The sequence below is a fragment of the Periplaneta americana genome, chromosome 8 (genome assembly GCF_040183065.1).
Source record: "Periplaneta americana isolate PAMFEO1 chromosome 8, P.americana_PAMFEO1_priV1, whole genome shotgun sequence".
Classification (NCBI taxonomy): domain Eukaryota; kingdom Metazoa; phylum Arthropoda; class Insecta; order Blattodea; family Blattidae; genus Periplaneta; species Periplaneta americana.
The window spans coordinates 122612931-122630566 of record NC_091124.1 but is presented as its reverse complement, the minus strand read 5'-3'; the positions used below and the strand labels follow the sequence as shown (position 1 = coordinate 122630566).

At 34.1% G+C, this 17636-nt stretch overlaps 1 protein-coding gene across 2 annotated transcripts in view; it reads right to left on the bottom strand.

Annotated features, from left to right (window-relative positions):
- The window catches only part of LOC138705018 (growth hormone-regulated TBC protein 1-like), a 79442-nt gene that overhangs the window by 44705 nt on the left and 17101 nt on the right, over window positions 1-17636 (bottom strand). For both annotated transcript variants that reach the window (XM_069833559.1, XM_069833558.1), the window contains exons 2-6: window positions 11222-11423; window positions 10900-11133; window positions 4593-4753; window positions 4403-4511; window positions 2292-2477 (exon numbers count right to left, since the gene is read on the bottom strand). In XM_069833559.1, the coding sequence (XP_069689660.1) occupies window positions 2292-2477; window positions 4403-4511; window positions 4593-4753; window positions 10900-11133; window positions 11222-11423 (892 nt within the window). The remainder of the gene's footprint in view (window positions 1-2291; window positions 2478-4402; window positions 4512-4592; window positions 4754-10899; window positions 11134-11221; window positions 11424-17636) is intronic.

Genomic DNA, 17636 nt, shown 5'->3' with positions numbered 1-17636 from the left:
TCAATTGAGGGATATATGGACGTAAAGCCAACACAGTACTAAATTTCTTGGCATAATTATGGATAATCTATTGACTTGTAACAACCATTCTGATTTTATTGCTAAAAACCTTTCTTCTGCCAATTTTGCTATTTTACATCTAAGAGATATACTAAACACCAAAATATTGATTTCAATTTACTACTCACTTGCTTATGCATATTTCAGTTATGCTGTTTTCTTATGGGGTAACTCTATCAATGCTAATAGGATATTTACTGCACAAAAAAGAATTATACAATCCATTTTTAAATTAAAGAGTTTTGACTCATGTAAACATATTTTAAACAATATAAAATTTTAACATTTCCATCCATTTATAGTTACAAATTCCTAATCTTCTTAAAACAGAATGAGAATAAATACAATAAGAATTTAGATTATCATAATTATAATACATGAAATGCACATCTATTTTCAATAAAAAATCATAGACTTGTGAAATATGAAAAATCGCCTGCCTACACTGGCATTGCGTTTTTTAATAAATTACCATTGCAGATATAAACTTTACCTTATACAAAATTTAAAGTGAAAGTTAAACAGATTTTAACTGATCAAACTTTTTATTCAGTAAAAGAATTCTTAAATCACAAATTATGATATATGGAATACTACTTGATCATATTACTTATTTTAAATGTATTTTAATTTGTACTGTTTTTAAATGTTATTGTGTTTCTTATTACCGTATTTGCTCGCGTAATTTGCGCCCCCGGGTATTTTGCGCACCCTAATTTTTAAGGGATTATTTTGAACTTAATTTTTGCTCCGTGTATTTTGCGCACACATTTTACGTACATCTTTTTTTCAGTGTAGTAGGGATTACATACATATTTTTTTCAGTGTAGTAGAGATTTTCCTTCCCTACAGTCCATCGTAGGTCATTCACCAGCAACTGAAGTACCTGCTTCAGAAAGAAACCCTAAAGTCCCGCTACTTTAACAATGCTTGTCCTTGGTAGAGACAAGTTACCGGTATAGAAAATTAGCCCTACTGTAAATACTTACCTATACATATACTAATTGAGATAAACTCAGAACAGGACCTCTTATTTGAAAAATCCGCATATTTTACGCACCCCAATTTTTCAGTGGCCAAAGTTAATTAAAAAGTGCGCAAATTACGCGAGCAAATACGGTATGTAACTGACGTGTACATCATATATGGTCATTTATAGAATAAACAATCAATCAACCAACCCAATGATACCAATTCACAGTCAACAATCAGATCATGCTAGTAAAGTTGATATGGCTGAGTTTCCTGTGCTTGGTGAAAATTTAAGTACCGATAATGGTCATGATAATCAGACTGAAAAGTTAGACTTTCCCACAAAGAAGCAAGTAAATGCTTCGCAAATTCACCACAGGAATCACTATCTAATCTAAAAAGACCACATCCAACAAGCAGCATCTCCACAATAATAAGAGATGATACTGAGGATAGTTCATGCTCTGATGCTACAGTAGATGAACTTTCTGACAAAGAGGAAAACAAGGAAGCGCTCAAACATGTCAATAAAAAATCAAAAGATATCGATAGGAATTCACAAATACTGGAAACTTTGCTTCCAGCCAAGAAAATTATGGAAGATAACCCACGAGAATATGCTGTTAATTTTACCCAGCTCTCATGTTTTGTCCAAAATACTGTAGGTGCCCATGATATAATATCAGAGGCATTAAATTTCACAAAAGATCTTCAAGGCTTGTATGACACACTTAGGAAACTGCATACACATTTTGACGGTACCCGGTGCAGGCATGGCTGCCCGGAGATTGAAACTTTAGCACACGTCTTGGGATTCTGTGAAAAGGAATTGCACTTGAGGAACTCTACGCATCATCTTATAAGATCCAAAATTGCTGCCGCATTAAGAAATAAGAGCTGGATAGTAAAAGAAATCTCCTGTCTGGCTGAAAATGGGTCAACAAGACGAGTCGATATTTTAGCGTACAATGCTGATACTAAACAGGGCATCATTGTGAACCCCATAATATGTTTCGAAGTAGGAGTCATCAGTCAGCCAAGGTCCACCATGAGAAGAAGTCGATCTATGAGCCTACAGTTGCTGAAATATGCCCTAATTCATGTTGAGGTACTCGGCTTGCTCTTAGGTGCTAGAGGGACCATACCCGCTTTTTTCAAAGAATTTCGACGGAAATTTGCTCTGCCAACATCTCTGAGGGAAGACATTGTAATAACTGTGTTAATATGAAAGTGCGAAGTTTAAGTAATGCACTACTCACCTGCATGAAGTCATGGCACTGGATGACTAGGGAATCCCTGGTGATCTCTTTGAAACACTCAGCCAGCGAAGAGAAATCACCACATTGAAGCAGGTATTCCTGATTTCTTTTAATTAATGTCAAGCATACACGGAAGATTATCTTGGAGCCTTCATAAAATAAACAATCCCATACTCTTAATACAGTCTAAAAAGAAATGGGAATATAAAAGTTATTTATCTCACAGTAGTTTAACTGCATTTACACTCTTAAAATTTTGATAGCAAATGAATGTATTAATACTCTTCAATATAATTAATATTTGAGGAGAAAATTTTGCTCTGGCGCCGGGGATCAAACCCGGGTCCTTGGTTCTACGTACCAAGCGCTCTAACCACTGAGCTACGCCGAATTCAATCCACAGCACCGGACCGAACCCCTCTCCTTCATTGTTTCCCTTTGTGGCTTGACTACAAGTTAGGCATACATGTTGACGTATATGTCCAATGTCAACTGCCATTATACTAGGAGCGCACTCAGCTGAGTGACTTGTTTGGCCGGGATTCCGCAGTTACGTGCACAGTAATCTGTACAAATATATGCACTGCAGCTATGAGAATATTATAGATTTATTAATTCGGCCTACAGAATAATATCTGTGATATTGACAATTAATATTTGAGGAGAAAAATTTTCTCCGGCGCCGAGGATCAAATCAAGGACCCGGATTCGATCCCCGGCGCCGGAGCAAATTTTTCTCCTCAAATATTAATTGTCAATATCACACATATTATTCTGTAGGACGAATTAATAAATCTATAATATACTCTTCAATATAGTTTTCATGTTAAACTTCTTAGCAATAAAATACACGTCACATTTTCGCCTACAACTTCACTGGCAGTAAAAGTACAAAATATTTACATTCAATAAACCCTTACTGCAGGCTACACTACTGCAGGCTACACTAAATTACACAATAAGAAAAATAATGACATTTAAAAAAAAATTAAGAACTGATCCAATTTAAAAAAGAAAAAAATTCAAAATTATAGAACCATATGAAGATCTCAAGTCCTTAGAATGACTTCTGGGAAAGTATCTTGCCAAACACTGAATTAGCATCCATGAGGAAAAAGATCATTGGGTCATCTGCTACGATGATGAAATGATACTGTAATAGAGCACTGAAGAAGAAGAAGAAGAAGAAGAAGAAGAAGAAGAAGAAGAAGAAGAAGAAGAAGAAGAAATCCCTTAAATCTCGTTTTCTCCTCCTACTTTTATTTGGTGATAAAATAAGCAACAAATATTTGAGGAGCACTCAGTTAAAGTGCACTTAGTCCGTAATAACTTTCTTTACAGAAGATAGCAAAATTTGTTTAATTGAGGAAAAGTAACTCCAAGTGATTATTTTTAACACTATTTTTCAAGATAATATAGCAACAATGGAAATGGATAAAGAAGCAGCTAAATAAATAACAATTTTGTAATAAACACATGCAACTTCTTAGAAATAAATGATTACGTTTTTGGATCATGACTGATTTTCTCACGTAACATGCACTTTGTTATTCTGATTTCTCTATAACAAGTGAGGGCAATAACACAATTTCTTAACTTTAGGACTTCAACTTCTCCTATACCCTTCAAAAATTTATACTCATACAATTTCATCAATTGAGATTTTACCTCAACTTTATTTTGGAAATAATTCATTTATATTACATTTTCATCTCCAAATTTTTCCTTTTGCCAGTAAAATAAAAAATAAATATACTCATCTAAAATGTAGCTAAACTGCGTTTACATCTTCAGCATCTTTTCATTAATAAACTGCGTAATAAATTTAATACTTATTCCAGTTGCCATTTTCAACTTCTTTTTATAGTGACAGTAAAATAAATATTCAACTAGATTCCTTATAATTGTGTTATTTTATCTTAAACCTTATCTACCTATATCACATTAGTTTCATATTCACTAACACATTGAAAGAGTTAACTAGATTTCTATCACTATTTCATACATATGAGTGTATCATTACATTTATGTTTATTGGCTGTTGTATTGAAGAAGAAACAGACTCACATCTCAATCTTGCTGTCACAGGCAAATTTTTAATACTTACACACCTCAATTGGAAGGACTTCTGCAAAAAGACAGATGAACCATTTTGTAGTTATCACAGCCCAGGGCAAACCAATAGTCGAAACATGTCTATGTACTTCAGGAATTTTTAATCTGAAAATGAAGTAAATATGGGGTTAGGAATATTAGCATTATAAACCTACATAAACATCACAGAACAGAACATAATATTACCTGACTAGTTCCTCTAAGACCCCAATGTCTGTAATAACACCATCCATTGTGCGAGTGTAATAGTTCGGCAGGATACGTTCAACCAGGACTTTCAGCAACCAGAATGCAGTGTCCTCATTCTTTGTGACGAGCAGTAGCAAACCAGCAATGTAGTTCAAACCCTGTTCGAAGTACAAACAGATTCTAATTAGTCAGTTTGAAAAAAAATCGATTCCCTTCTTATATTCTAATATGTTAATTTTCTGCTACTTTTATAATGCATTCCACTCCCATAAGATAATCCAGTGATTATTGTCCGCTATAAACACCCCAGATACATGGGATTTGAACTCAACTGAGAATGCTGAAATTTTAAGATATTGTTGTGGCAAGGGTTGCATTTTTAAGGAAAATGAACGAAGTCAAGAAGGAAAATATTTCGTGTCCTATCATCTACCTTGATGAGACATGGCTAAACCAAAATCACTAGAAATTTTATTTGGCAGGATTATAAAAAGAATGGTGGTCTCAAGATTCCTACAGGCAGGGGGTCTCGGTTAATTACCTGTCATGTAGGATCAGCTCAGCAAGGATTCATTGAGGGGGCAGAATTTGTTTTCCAGTCTAAAAGTTCAGGTGATTATCAAGAAATGAATAGTGAAGTGTTTAGGGAATGGTTTATTAATTTGCTTAGGAGTCTGGAAGAAGGATCTGTGATTGTGATGGATAATGTGAGTTACAGTGGTGGTGCGTCAATAAGAGCACAAGAGCACGGGAACACCTTGTTTCCATTAATGCACAACTAGTTTTATTAATTAATACCATACTGACATAGTCGGGATGTATAATATCAGAATTGAGTATTTTAAACTTCCCGCATCTTGCATAAACTTCGTAACATCTGGCAACATCTGTTCACGTACAAGCCGTGCTCTTTTCAAGAAGGTTACAGGAATTTCATGCATGCGCGGGAGAAAATTGTCTTTCGTTGGCCGCTTATGACTCGTTAAGAGCACAAAGCATTAAGTGAACAGTGAATCTATCTTACAGATGTCAGGTGCATCGATGCCTATTGTTCGCGTGCTATATCTCGAGGAGGAAATTTAGTAGTCTGTATTTTAGCCTGTAGTTTTCAGCATCTCACTGTCAACAGTATAGAAGAATGTGTTCCAGATCTTCATCATGATTATTGCATCACATACAAGCATACTGAAGCAAAAGCACTAGATAGAGATATCACTTGAAGAGGTCTTGGTTGCAAATAAGTTGCCTGTTTTGCAATATTATCGACTTTCTCGTTTCCAGGTATGCCACAATGCTAAGTATCCATTGAAATGTTATTTCCTTTTGGAGTTCTTTTAGTTTACTTAGTTGTTTCTGAATTGGAATAATTCAATGTGCATATAGGTTTGGTACATATTTAATTATATTAAATATAGCCCCCTTTTCAGAAATTTGAGTAACACAATGAAGAGCAGCATCAATAGCTAGCAATTCAGTGTCAAGACTGGAGAAGGATGAACATGGTATGAAATAACTTTCTTCATATTTTGGAATATAATACCTTGCTCCTGATGTCCCATTATTAGGATTTAGAGATCCATCTGTATAAATTTGAAGGTGATCCTTGTATGTGCTGCAGAGTAGTTCCATGGCATCTAACTTAAAGCACCTGGCTAATTGTGAAACTCTTAGGACATTTGTGGACCTTCCATCAAAATATTGGGAAGCGCACGCACGCACGCACACACACACACACTTAAGAATGTATGGAGTATCATTTTTGGAATGATTTCCTGGAATCTGTATGCTATGTTCTGGAATCACCCATTTCCATGGACGAATTTCGTTCACAACTGGAGTTTTAGCAATGAGTGTGTCTGTGATATAGATTGGTATTTCTTCTTTTTTTTATTTTATAGAAATTACACAGGATATCATCTGACAGTTTGAAGAATATCTGAGATCTGAAGGAGGCTTGCAATTTTAAATGTATTTTTAGATCCTTTTGTAATATATAGTGTCTGATTGGTTGAATATTACATTCAATTTCTAGGGCAACAGTTGATGTGGTTTTTGGTACTCCTAGGCATAATCTTAAGGCTGAGTTTTGAAGAACAGAAATTTTTTATAGATGAGTTGCTGATGCTCCTCCCCATATTTCACATCCATAGGTCAATTTTGATCATATATAAGCAATATAAAACAGACGCATTGTCGTGATATTTGATCCCCATTTCTTATTAGCTATAATCTTCAAGAGATTTAATCGTGGCAGACACTGCACAGCAACATTGGTTAAATGTGTTTTCCATAAAAGTTTTTCATCAAAAATTAATCCTAGGATCTTAGGAGTTGGATTGTACTGAATTTCTTGATTATTCAAATAAATGTGAGGTTTATAGTTTTTTAAGCTATATCTTCTTGTGAAGACAATATATTCAGTTTTTTGATTGTGAGATAGATTCCATTTGGATGCCCAATTACTGATATTATTTACAACTGTTTGTATAACTCTTAATGTAATTGTGTAAATGATCCAAATTTGTTCTGCTATATATGTGGGTCATTGGATACGTTAGTAAAACAGAGACAGAATATAACAGCTTTTGTAAAGAATACTTTCAATATTTTGGCATTAAGTTAGGAGACCATTACAAGTCCTGGTGCCCTCATAAAGTGTGTCGTAGGTCTGTTGAAGAGTTGAGGAGTTGGAAAAATTGGAAAAATGAAGTCATTGCCCTTTAGTATCCCTATGATTTGGAGGGAACCTACAAATCATGGAGACAATTGTTATTTCTGTACAGTTAAGGTAGCTAAATATACTGCTAAAAACAAGAAAGATACTCTATATCCTAACATTCCCTCTGTCATTCGGCCCGTACCTCATGGTCCTGATATTCCCATTCCGGTACCCCCTGAATCAGACACATTGCCATCTGCATCCAGTAGCACTGAAACTGAATCTCCAGTGGATCATACTTATGAACCAGACAATTCTGATGACAATAGATGTTTTAATCAAAGTGAGCTTAATGATTTAGTGAGGAATTTAAATTTGCCTAAAGAATCAGCAGAACTGTTACATTATAGGTTAAAAGAAAAGAAAGTATTGGCTGAGGGTACATATTTTTCATGGTACAGGCATCGTGAGAAGGAACTTGTCCCTTTTTTTGCTAAAGAAGACAATTTAGTGTATTGCCAAGGCATCCCTGTCATCTTAAAATTTTATAACATAAACTATAATTCCGAAGAGTGGGGTTCTTCATAGATTCTTCTCAGAAAAGTCTTAAAGGTGTTTTGCTTCACAATGGAAACATTCATCCTTCCATTCCTGTGGCCCACTCTTTTGTTTTAAAGGAGACATATTCAAATATATAGTTTTTGTTACAAAAACTGCAGTACGAAAACCATCTATGGTCTATCTGTGGAGATTTCAAGATTATTGGACTATTACTTGGTCAGCAGGCTGTTTTCACAAAATATCCTTGTTTCTTATATGAATGGGATAGAAGAGCTAGGTCAGAACACTGGGAAAGGGAACAGTGGCCACGTAGGACTAATTTAATACTGAGTGAAAAAAATATAAAAAGCGAACCTCTTATTGATCCCTCAGAAGTATTGTTGCCACCTCTCCATGTGAAATTAGGTTTAATGAAACAGTTTATGAAAACTCTAGATAATGACAGTGAGTGCTTCAAATACCTTTGTGTTACATTTCCTTCATTATCCTATGAAAACGTTAAAGCTGGTGTGTTCATTGGGCCACAAATTCGAAAATTGATGATGAATAGTCAGTCGAGAATACTATGAGTCGAGATGTAAAGGATGCCTGGAATGCTTTGAGAAATGTTGTTTTTAATTTCCTTGGAAATAAAAAAGACCTAAATTATATTAACATAGTCAAAGTGATGCTACAAAGTTTCAAACAGATTAGCTGCAACATGAGTCAAAGTACATTTCCTTCATTCCCATCTAAATTATTTCCCCTGATAATTTAGGAGATGTTAGTAAGGAAAGATTTCACGAGGATATGAAAAATATGGAAGTGAGGTATCAAGGGAAATGGCGTTAACATATGGCGGACTATTGCTGGATGTTAAAAAGGGATTGCTCTGAACAACATGCAATGAGGACAAAGAGGAGAAAATTTGAAGCGCAATATTGAAGTAAGGTTATGGATGTGCTTATAATTATTAATTAATATTAATTAATGATTAATTAGTGGCAAATAGCAAATTGTGGCCTAGTTTTTTTTCACAAAATTCTTGTTGAAAATAATTTTTATGACATTTCACAAATCTATAATTTCATTTCTAGTTATTCGTGAATTGTCTGAAAACCTGAAGTGATGAGGGAAAATGGAGATTATTTTCCAATTCAACACAAAAAATCCGTTTAGAATCGACTATCAGATTGAAAACAACAGAAAATAAGTTTTGAAATGCAGAACGGTGAATTTATCCCAGTAATCTTATTGCAGATGATACAAGTGTGATTATCTCAAGTAAACAATAAGATCACTCTATAAACGCCTGTTTTGTCATTGTTAATTTATTCTTGCTCAGCATACAAGTCAAGTTAACTTATTCATTTTATTAATTTTCTTTCTTTTTTATACCTTTTGTTCATTATTTTTCGTCTTCATGGCAACTTCTCCTTGTAGAAGAAGAAGAAGATAAAATAAAATATAATGAATAAATGCTTTAGTATAAATAAATAGCACTTAACATAGAAAAACCAGTGTACAAAATTAGTACCGGTACACACAATAGTCCTCAGTTGTTTAGTCAATTGTCCAAAAACAGGTCTGAACTTCACAAGTGATACCAAGAAACACACTACTTATGAGATAACTAGGCCAAGAGATAATGGGGTAGGATGGTCAATTTCTTTCCCCTTCCATTGTATACATCGCCAACTCGCTAGATATTACACTAATCAAACTTCAGATGTATACAAACAATTGTTCTTCCTCTAACACAAATCGTCAAGTGAGATGTACTGCCTGATAATAGATGTACATCACCCAGAACCTCAATCAGAGGACCAGTCCTCAGTTTTCCTGCAATGTTAGATTAAATGGAACTGATTTCAAGAATCTATAACCACTAAGTATTCTGGTATGGAATTAGATAATCACTTGAACTAGAAAACACACACAGAATATATTAGTTGAGCTCTGCCTGTCATACATTAAGCTCCTATCTTCTATTAGCGATATAAACACCCTTATGACATACTTTTATTCCCTATAATGAATTTAATGGATTAATATTTTGGAGAAACAGTTATACATAAAATAAAACCATGTAAAAAGATTTTCCAAAATTGACCTTATCTTGTGAGTATGCCTGCAATCCTTCCCTGATGATGCTTTATGTAAAAAAAGATATATTTAGTACTAATCAAAACATTCATAATTTTAATACAAGACAAATCAGATTTCCATCTACTCTCTGTTAGTCTAAGCTGTTATACAAAAGGAGTTCCCTATTCATATATTACGGTCTTCAATGCACTGCCTAATTATTTTAAAACTTTGAAGGGCCAAGAAAAAGGTTCAGAAGAGAATTAACATAATCTCTCCATACTCATACCTTCTAGTCAACTGATGAAGTGTTTATATTATGTTTGCTTGTAACTTAAATTGAAATAATCTGCTTGTAATATTGTACATTTTCGTATAACTTTTAACCTGTCCACATCTCAAAGCTACACTGCCAATGTAAGATCTATGAAATACATAAAATGAAATGAAAAAAGTATTAAGGTTAGGTAGGATTTGCTAAGCAGATAGGCATACATTATTAACAAGTAGCCCCACCATCAGTGATAAATTGCGCAAAACCACAAGAACTGTCAGGCATATTATCCCACTGTTCACTCCTACGTTAGGTTGCTATATGATTTAGTTTTGATTAGTGCTCAACAAATTTTTTTTTTACATATTGTAGTCTACCTCAATGCAATTATTCTCGTACTTGAGACTCAGCATTCTGGTGCATGTACAACTTGCGAGTTAATGACCATAATGATAAGAAGGAATTGTGTTTGTGGTCACTACAGGCCACTAAGACAAAAATGTAGCCAACCTATAACACAGCACAGGCTGCTGTGAAATCAACAGATATGATATATGTGAATTAAATTATACCCACAATTAATAATGTCATGGTAGGCAACATTACAAAGGCAATGATGAGTGGGAAGTAATGGATAATTAATATACACTTAGGTGCACAGAAATGTAACAATTTAATTTACATAGTAACCACCTCTGCTGATTTTGCAGCAGCCATAATTAACAACAGTTTGACTAACGTACCTGGCAATATCCAACTTGATGGTTATCATGAGCATAAGCGACTAGTATATTACATAGCTGTTGTTGGTGGTTTTCTGCTGCATTGAAGAAGATGTTATCAGGGAAAGTTCGAGGAAGATCTGTTTTTACAGTGTCTACAATGTCTTGATTTATTGGTCCGTTAAGTAGCTTTTGATAAAAATCTGATCCCCATTCTTCTCTCAAAGCTTCTGCCCCACTCACTGTTAACCATACCTGGATATAAACAAAATAATTGTAATAAATTAATTGCAAGTCAACCAATGACATATTACGTCTATGCACCTAGCTTGAAAGTACTTACAAGGCCTCTATGTTCTCCCGGGATGCCTTTTCGTACATATCTCTTCACTGTTAAACTTCTCTTCAGAGACTTTCCTTCACCTATCAGTTCGGCCCACTTCTTTGCTCTTTTGGCAAGCACTATCAAATATTGTGACATAAAATCCTCATAAGTTTCGTAGTCGAAATCGTCCGGTCGCTCGAATCCATATTCATCAACTTTGCTGAAATATAGGACATAATTATTTTTTTTTTCTGGACCAATCTTCAATATCTCCCCACACCACACACGGGACTGATGGTAGGCCTATCATAAGCTTGACCACATAATTTTCACTCATGCATTATTACATTTATGAGATAACTTATATTATTTCATTTACACGATGATCGAAAATATGAATAAATCATATTACTTTGTTCTTAATATATTATTATGGTTCCTTGGTCTATTAAAAATGAAAACACAGAAGTGCTCCTTGCACTAAAATATATTGAAAATCAAATGTTTTCATTTCTTTTTATTTATGTAAACAATGATGAATAACAGGCTCCACACAAAAAATTGCTTTTGTACACAATCCAAGCTACATACACATTGGTTTAGAGTGATTTATTAAGAATGTATTCAAGATTAATTTTAAAACATATTAAACGAATTATGAGAATTATCCTTGGATAACACTGTTCTACAAAAAAAAATGAAATTCATTTTTCTGGGCATAACATGCTTGATTAATATGGAAATTTACCTCCTGAATTCAAATCTGTAATTAGTTTCTCTGTGTCATGCATAGTTTTCAAGTTATATGCAATTTCATTTTTTAAATAATTTTCGTTTCCACGCTACGTATTTATGTAGGCAAAATATGTAACTATTAATATTTTAGTCACTAACAAAATTATTTACAAACATTTTATGCACTATAAAACAAAAAATAAATACAAGCCTTAATATAATAATTATATTATATGGAAAAACTTATTTAAGGTTAGAAAATATGAACAAAATACACTTTTCCCTAAGAATTTAAAAATCTTATCTTTTTCTCCTGTGCTCAATTTTGCAGTCTCTAATAATGTTCCAGCAGTAGTCAGCAAGCATCGCAGGCATCCATTTCCCTTCATACCGCTTTCCCATGGATATTATATCTTTATGGAACATTTCACCATGTTCGTCGGAGACATCACTGCAGCTCTCAGGAAAATGATGTAGATGAGAATCTTAGAAATACACTTTTAAAGACATGTGACATCCTAGATCTCTATATGCATTTATCATTTGTTGAACCAATTGTTCGAAGTCGTTAACTCTTTTTCATCCCAGAAAATTTTGCATTACATTCTCGAAACAAGACCACGCTCTTCTCTCTTTTGGTGCAAGGCATTGTTCAAAATTTGAATCCTTCTGAAGGTCTCTAATTTGGGAACCCACAACAGGCCTCTTTTATTTTTTCTGCAGAAAAACGAGGAAACATTTTTGAAAGGTACATAAATCCTCTTTCAGATGTGTCCATGGCCTTAACAAATTGTTTAATAAAGCTTAGCATGATGTGAAGAGGGGGCAGAAGAACATCTTCACTGGCTACGAATTTCTCATTCAGTATATTTTTCTCCAACTTTCCACTTAAGTTCAGGCCAAATCTCTCTTTTATAATGGAAATTCCTATCGCGACTATCCCATTCACATAGAAAGCATCCATATTTGGTGTAGTCTTGTTGCATACCTAATATCATGGCAACTATTTTCAAATCACCACATAGGCTATTTTCCACTTATGCTCATTATATTTGATTAATCTCAGCATACTCGTATTTTTCAAAATATCATGTGACTCTTTAGTCATACTTACATAGGCAACTGGGACAGAAGGCATTATGTTCCCAATGTGGAGAAGAACTCCCTTTAGACTGTATTTTGAGGCATCTATAAAAAGTCTCCACTCCTGTGGCTCGTATTTGAAGTTCAAAATATTCATTAGGTCACAAACATCATTGCAGAATGTCATCATGAGTTGAATTGTGCATATGCAGAAACAATATTTCATGTAAACAAACAATACTCACTTCCTCTAACAAGAATTTCAGGTTAATATCTCCCTCCCTCCCTCCCTCCCTCCCTCCCTCCCTCTCTCTCTCTCTCTCTCTCTCTGTTAGAATCTGTCTATTTTATTTTTATGATTTAGGAGGTTTCTGTAAAAGATAAATATGTAAAGTTTTACATATTTTATATACCACAGATGCCGGAATATTATGGTTGAAAATGAATATTTACTCACATGATAAGGAATGTCTCCAAATAATGCCAGTTTAACTCAATTTTAAATCCTGTGACAACGACTTGGTTATTAACATAACATTTTACTAGCAACAGGAATGCCACAATTTGAAAATGAAAACCAATGAAGAACAAAATTAACTTTAGGCAACTGTTGTTAAGCAAAGTTCACCATCTTTATCACAAACTTAAAATGTAAGTTAAGTGAGACGTATATTGTCATATAACTAAAAAACTGTGCCTGATAGCGAATTTCTGTTTTCAGATTTGAATTTGCCATATAAAAATCCTTTGGAATCACATATTTTCATATAAGAAAAATGACCCTTGTAGAACAGTGTAATTTAGTGGTAAAGTCTGATCATGGGGGACGTGTTGGATTGTTTTATTCTCCACTGGCGCATATTTCTGTAAATATTGCGTGTTAAAGGTTAGGTTAGATGGGTTAAATGAGGGGATAGCTAAGTGACATGATGCTGGGATAGACAGGGTTAGAGTGGGTTAGATGAGAGGATAGCTAAATGATGTGAAGCCGAGTCATTCCATATCAAATCAACACACTGAAACTGACTGACGTTCTGGGATTTTGATGAAACTTGCTATATTAAGTGACATATAATTATGAATGGAAATCGTAAGAATTTTTTTTTCTGTGTTCAAAAGTTATTAGTATTGGTTTTCATATTTTTTATAAGAAATTGCTGCATTCTGAAGTAATTAATTACCATTTTTCTGACACAAGATGAAATGTAGTCTTGGGTAAGGTCTCATTTTAAAGTTCATTTTTTATTAACTTTAATTTGATGTGTAACATGACAATGATTACAATAAAAACATTTTTCTTAAAATTCAAATAAAATTTTAACATTCAATTTTCTCAGAAAATAGCATTTTTAAAATTTGAAAAAAAAAAAACAAACAAACAAACAAAACTACTTCATACTATCATTTTACACCTCACGAAGTTTCATTTTTGGACCATAATGGGATCAGATGATACAAAGAGTATTAAGTTTCACATGTAAGCTGAAAAATCCATCATATCTGATCTAGCCTTTGACAAAAATTCAGTGTTAGACAAATCTAGCTGACGTATTACCAGCAGTTTTAAACAATATGATTTTGGATAATATAAATTTCATTTTCAGTATTATGTTAACCAAAAAAAGTAATTTAATTTACAAGAAGAAAACATTTCTTTTATCAGCTTACCTCAGAATATTAACATGGTATTGTTTGATATACTGGAGATGGTCAGGGTGACTAGGCATCTGGTTTTTGTAGGACATGTTCTTCTTTTTTAAAAGCTTTGTCCTCCTGTCCTCTAGGAATTTAAAAATATAACAAAAGTCCGGCATTTTTTAAATCTATTTTTTATTTTATTTTAGTAGGTTATTTTACGACGCTTTATCAACTTCTTAGATTATATAGCGTCTGAATGAGATGAAGGTGATAATGCCGGTGAATGAGTCCGGGGCCCAGCACCGAAAGTTACCCAGCATTTGCTCATATTGGATTGAGGGAAAACCCCAGAAAAAACCCCAATCAGGTAACTTTTCCTGACTGGGAATCGAACCTGGGCCACCTGGTTTTGCGGCCAGATGCGCTGTTACTCCACAGGTGTGAACTTTTAAATCTACGACCACTGAAAATTTAACTCATCATAACACGTGTTATTTCTTGTTCTTTATGGAAAAAATAATTTTGTTTATCTATTTGGGTTGAGATAGCAACTCCAAAAATAGCTTTTTTTATTTCTGTGGTAATTTTGTCAAACTAAATTTATCACATATAATGCACATAACCAGGACAATAATTAGTAGAGGCATAGCATGAGTTTTTTCATTAAGAGAAGTTTCAAGTTATGACTAATTTATGATTACTCGTAAAATTAACACAGTAATTTACACTGAATGATTATTAATGTACAAGCTTGCCTTACTTCTTGTATACTAGATCAATTCTCTGGTTCTTGGTGGCGAAAATATTGATAACGTCGTCCTTGAATGTTGATTTAGATCTCTGTTTCTGCAGGAATGTTTAGCAGTGCAAGAGATAAAAATCTATTTTGCCCTGAGAGTTTTGCAGATAATTAATTCTCTTTAATGCCGAGAATGAGCGTTCATCCACTGCACTTGTTGCTGGAATGGTCAGCACTAGCTCACACAATTTATAAGTTTCTAGGAAAACACTTGTTAATTCTAAAAATTATTAAACATACTCTCCTTTTCCATGTCTGGATCAGAGTAAACAACATTCAGTTCACCTTTTAGACATATGAAATCAAACATCATACCATAGTTTTCCTTCAAGCAAGAAAATGGTGACTTTGGAAATGTTTCCCTACATTGTGCAAGTTGCTCTCAAGATGGTACAAAAACTGGAGTTTCTATATATTACAGAATCTGATGGAAATATTCACTGAAATAACATCAATAATTTCATAAAACAGGCGTCTGTACGAGGAATTCCTATCTTCTCCAGAAACTGAGTCAATACAGGGTCTTTTAGGTGGACTCAAGAAAACTAAATATGTAGAAATCTCTTTTATTTTTGACCAGTATTGGTCAAAACTGTCCCTAAACTTGTGTAAATGGGCTTTAAATTCAATTCTTTTGTTGCTGAACCAAATGTCAGTAGTCTTTGACTGTAAGACTTTGAAAAGGGTTATTATCAGAAAAAGGAAATATTGATGAAAATGCCTTCAGCAAGAAATTGAACTCTTTAAGTCCTTCAGAAGAGACAAAATACCACAGGCAGAAGAAATGATGTCTGCATCTCACTCACCCGACATTTCAATAATTGAAGCGAGAATGCACTGAATATCAGATTTGTGGGCATGAACAGTTCCTGTTAACTGGCTCTGATATTGCCATCTAGTCAGTGCAACAGATGGAAACCTCTTTTTTCACTTGTGAATCTAAAGCCTCAGTTCTTTTGTGGATTTGGCAAAGAAATTTTCAAAAGCTGGCAGAGAAACAAAGAAGACTAACTTGTTTGATGAAATTGGCGGACTGAGATAGGACCAAATTTAATTTGTGTGCATAACAGTGCATAAAAATGGTTTGCTTGTACTGGCTAAGAATCTTTGCTTGAAGACCTCCATGCTCCCCTGCCATAACAGCAGCGCCATCATAAGTCTGGGCTACAGGTTTGGAACCGCAGTTGAAATCGTTCAATATTGTAAACAGCATGTTGATAGAGGGAGCTATCTGATCTATCCGAACTTATGTGAAGCAATCGTTTCTCTATGTTACCAGTCTTACTTACATATCTAAGAACTGAAGACAATTGACACTTCACAGATATATCAGAAGTTTCGTCAAGTAGTAAGGCAACAAATCTTGCTTCTGAGTTTTAGGATTTTATTTCATGGGTCATCATCTCAAACACAGAATATTAAGTCATTCTGGATATCAGGAGGAGAACCACGAAAAGTTGTTTCCCAGGGAGTCTGAAGCTGATTGCATTACATGCCAACATGTTCAAAACCTCAACATAATTACCTCAGTTCAATGAGAGATTGCTTTCATCATGAACCCCTAAAAGCAAGTCCTTGAGAGCCTTAAAGTAAACTGCTGTTATCAGGTGACATATTATTTGTCTGTTCTGTTTAACAGTTTCATTGAACTTTTCCACCGCAATTTTATGCTGCTCAATTAAAACTCAATTCGTCTGTTTTTACCAAACAACTAGAGCTGATTAGACAAACAATATGATTGAAGAAACTTTTATGTCGTTTGATTGCTTATAAACATTATTTAAGTCATCATATTAATGATCAGTGTTCCACGCATTCTTATTTTCAGAAAAAAAAAATAAAAAATAAAATAATAATAATAATAATAATAATAATAATAATAATAATAATAATAATAATAATAATAATAATAATAATAATAATTTATGGCTTTTAAGGAACCCAGAGGTTCATTGCCGCCTTCATTGGTCCCTATCCTGAGCAAGATTAATCCAGTCCCTATCATCATATCCCACCTCCCTCAAATCCATTTTAATATTATCCTCCCATCTATGTCTCGGCCTCCCCAAAGGTCTTATTCCCTCCGGCCTCCCAACTAACACTCTACTGTCTGGCCAGCAGCTTGACACCTCTGAGAGCTGGGAAAGTGAGGAGTCCTATTAGCTGTGCTAGGGGTGA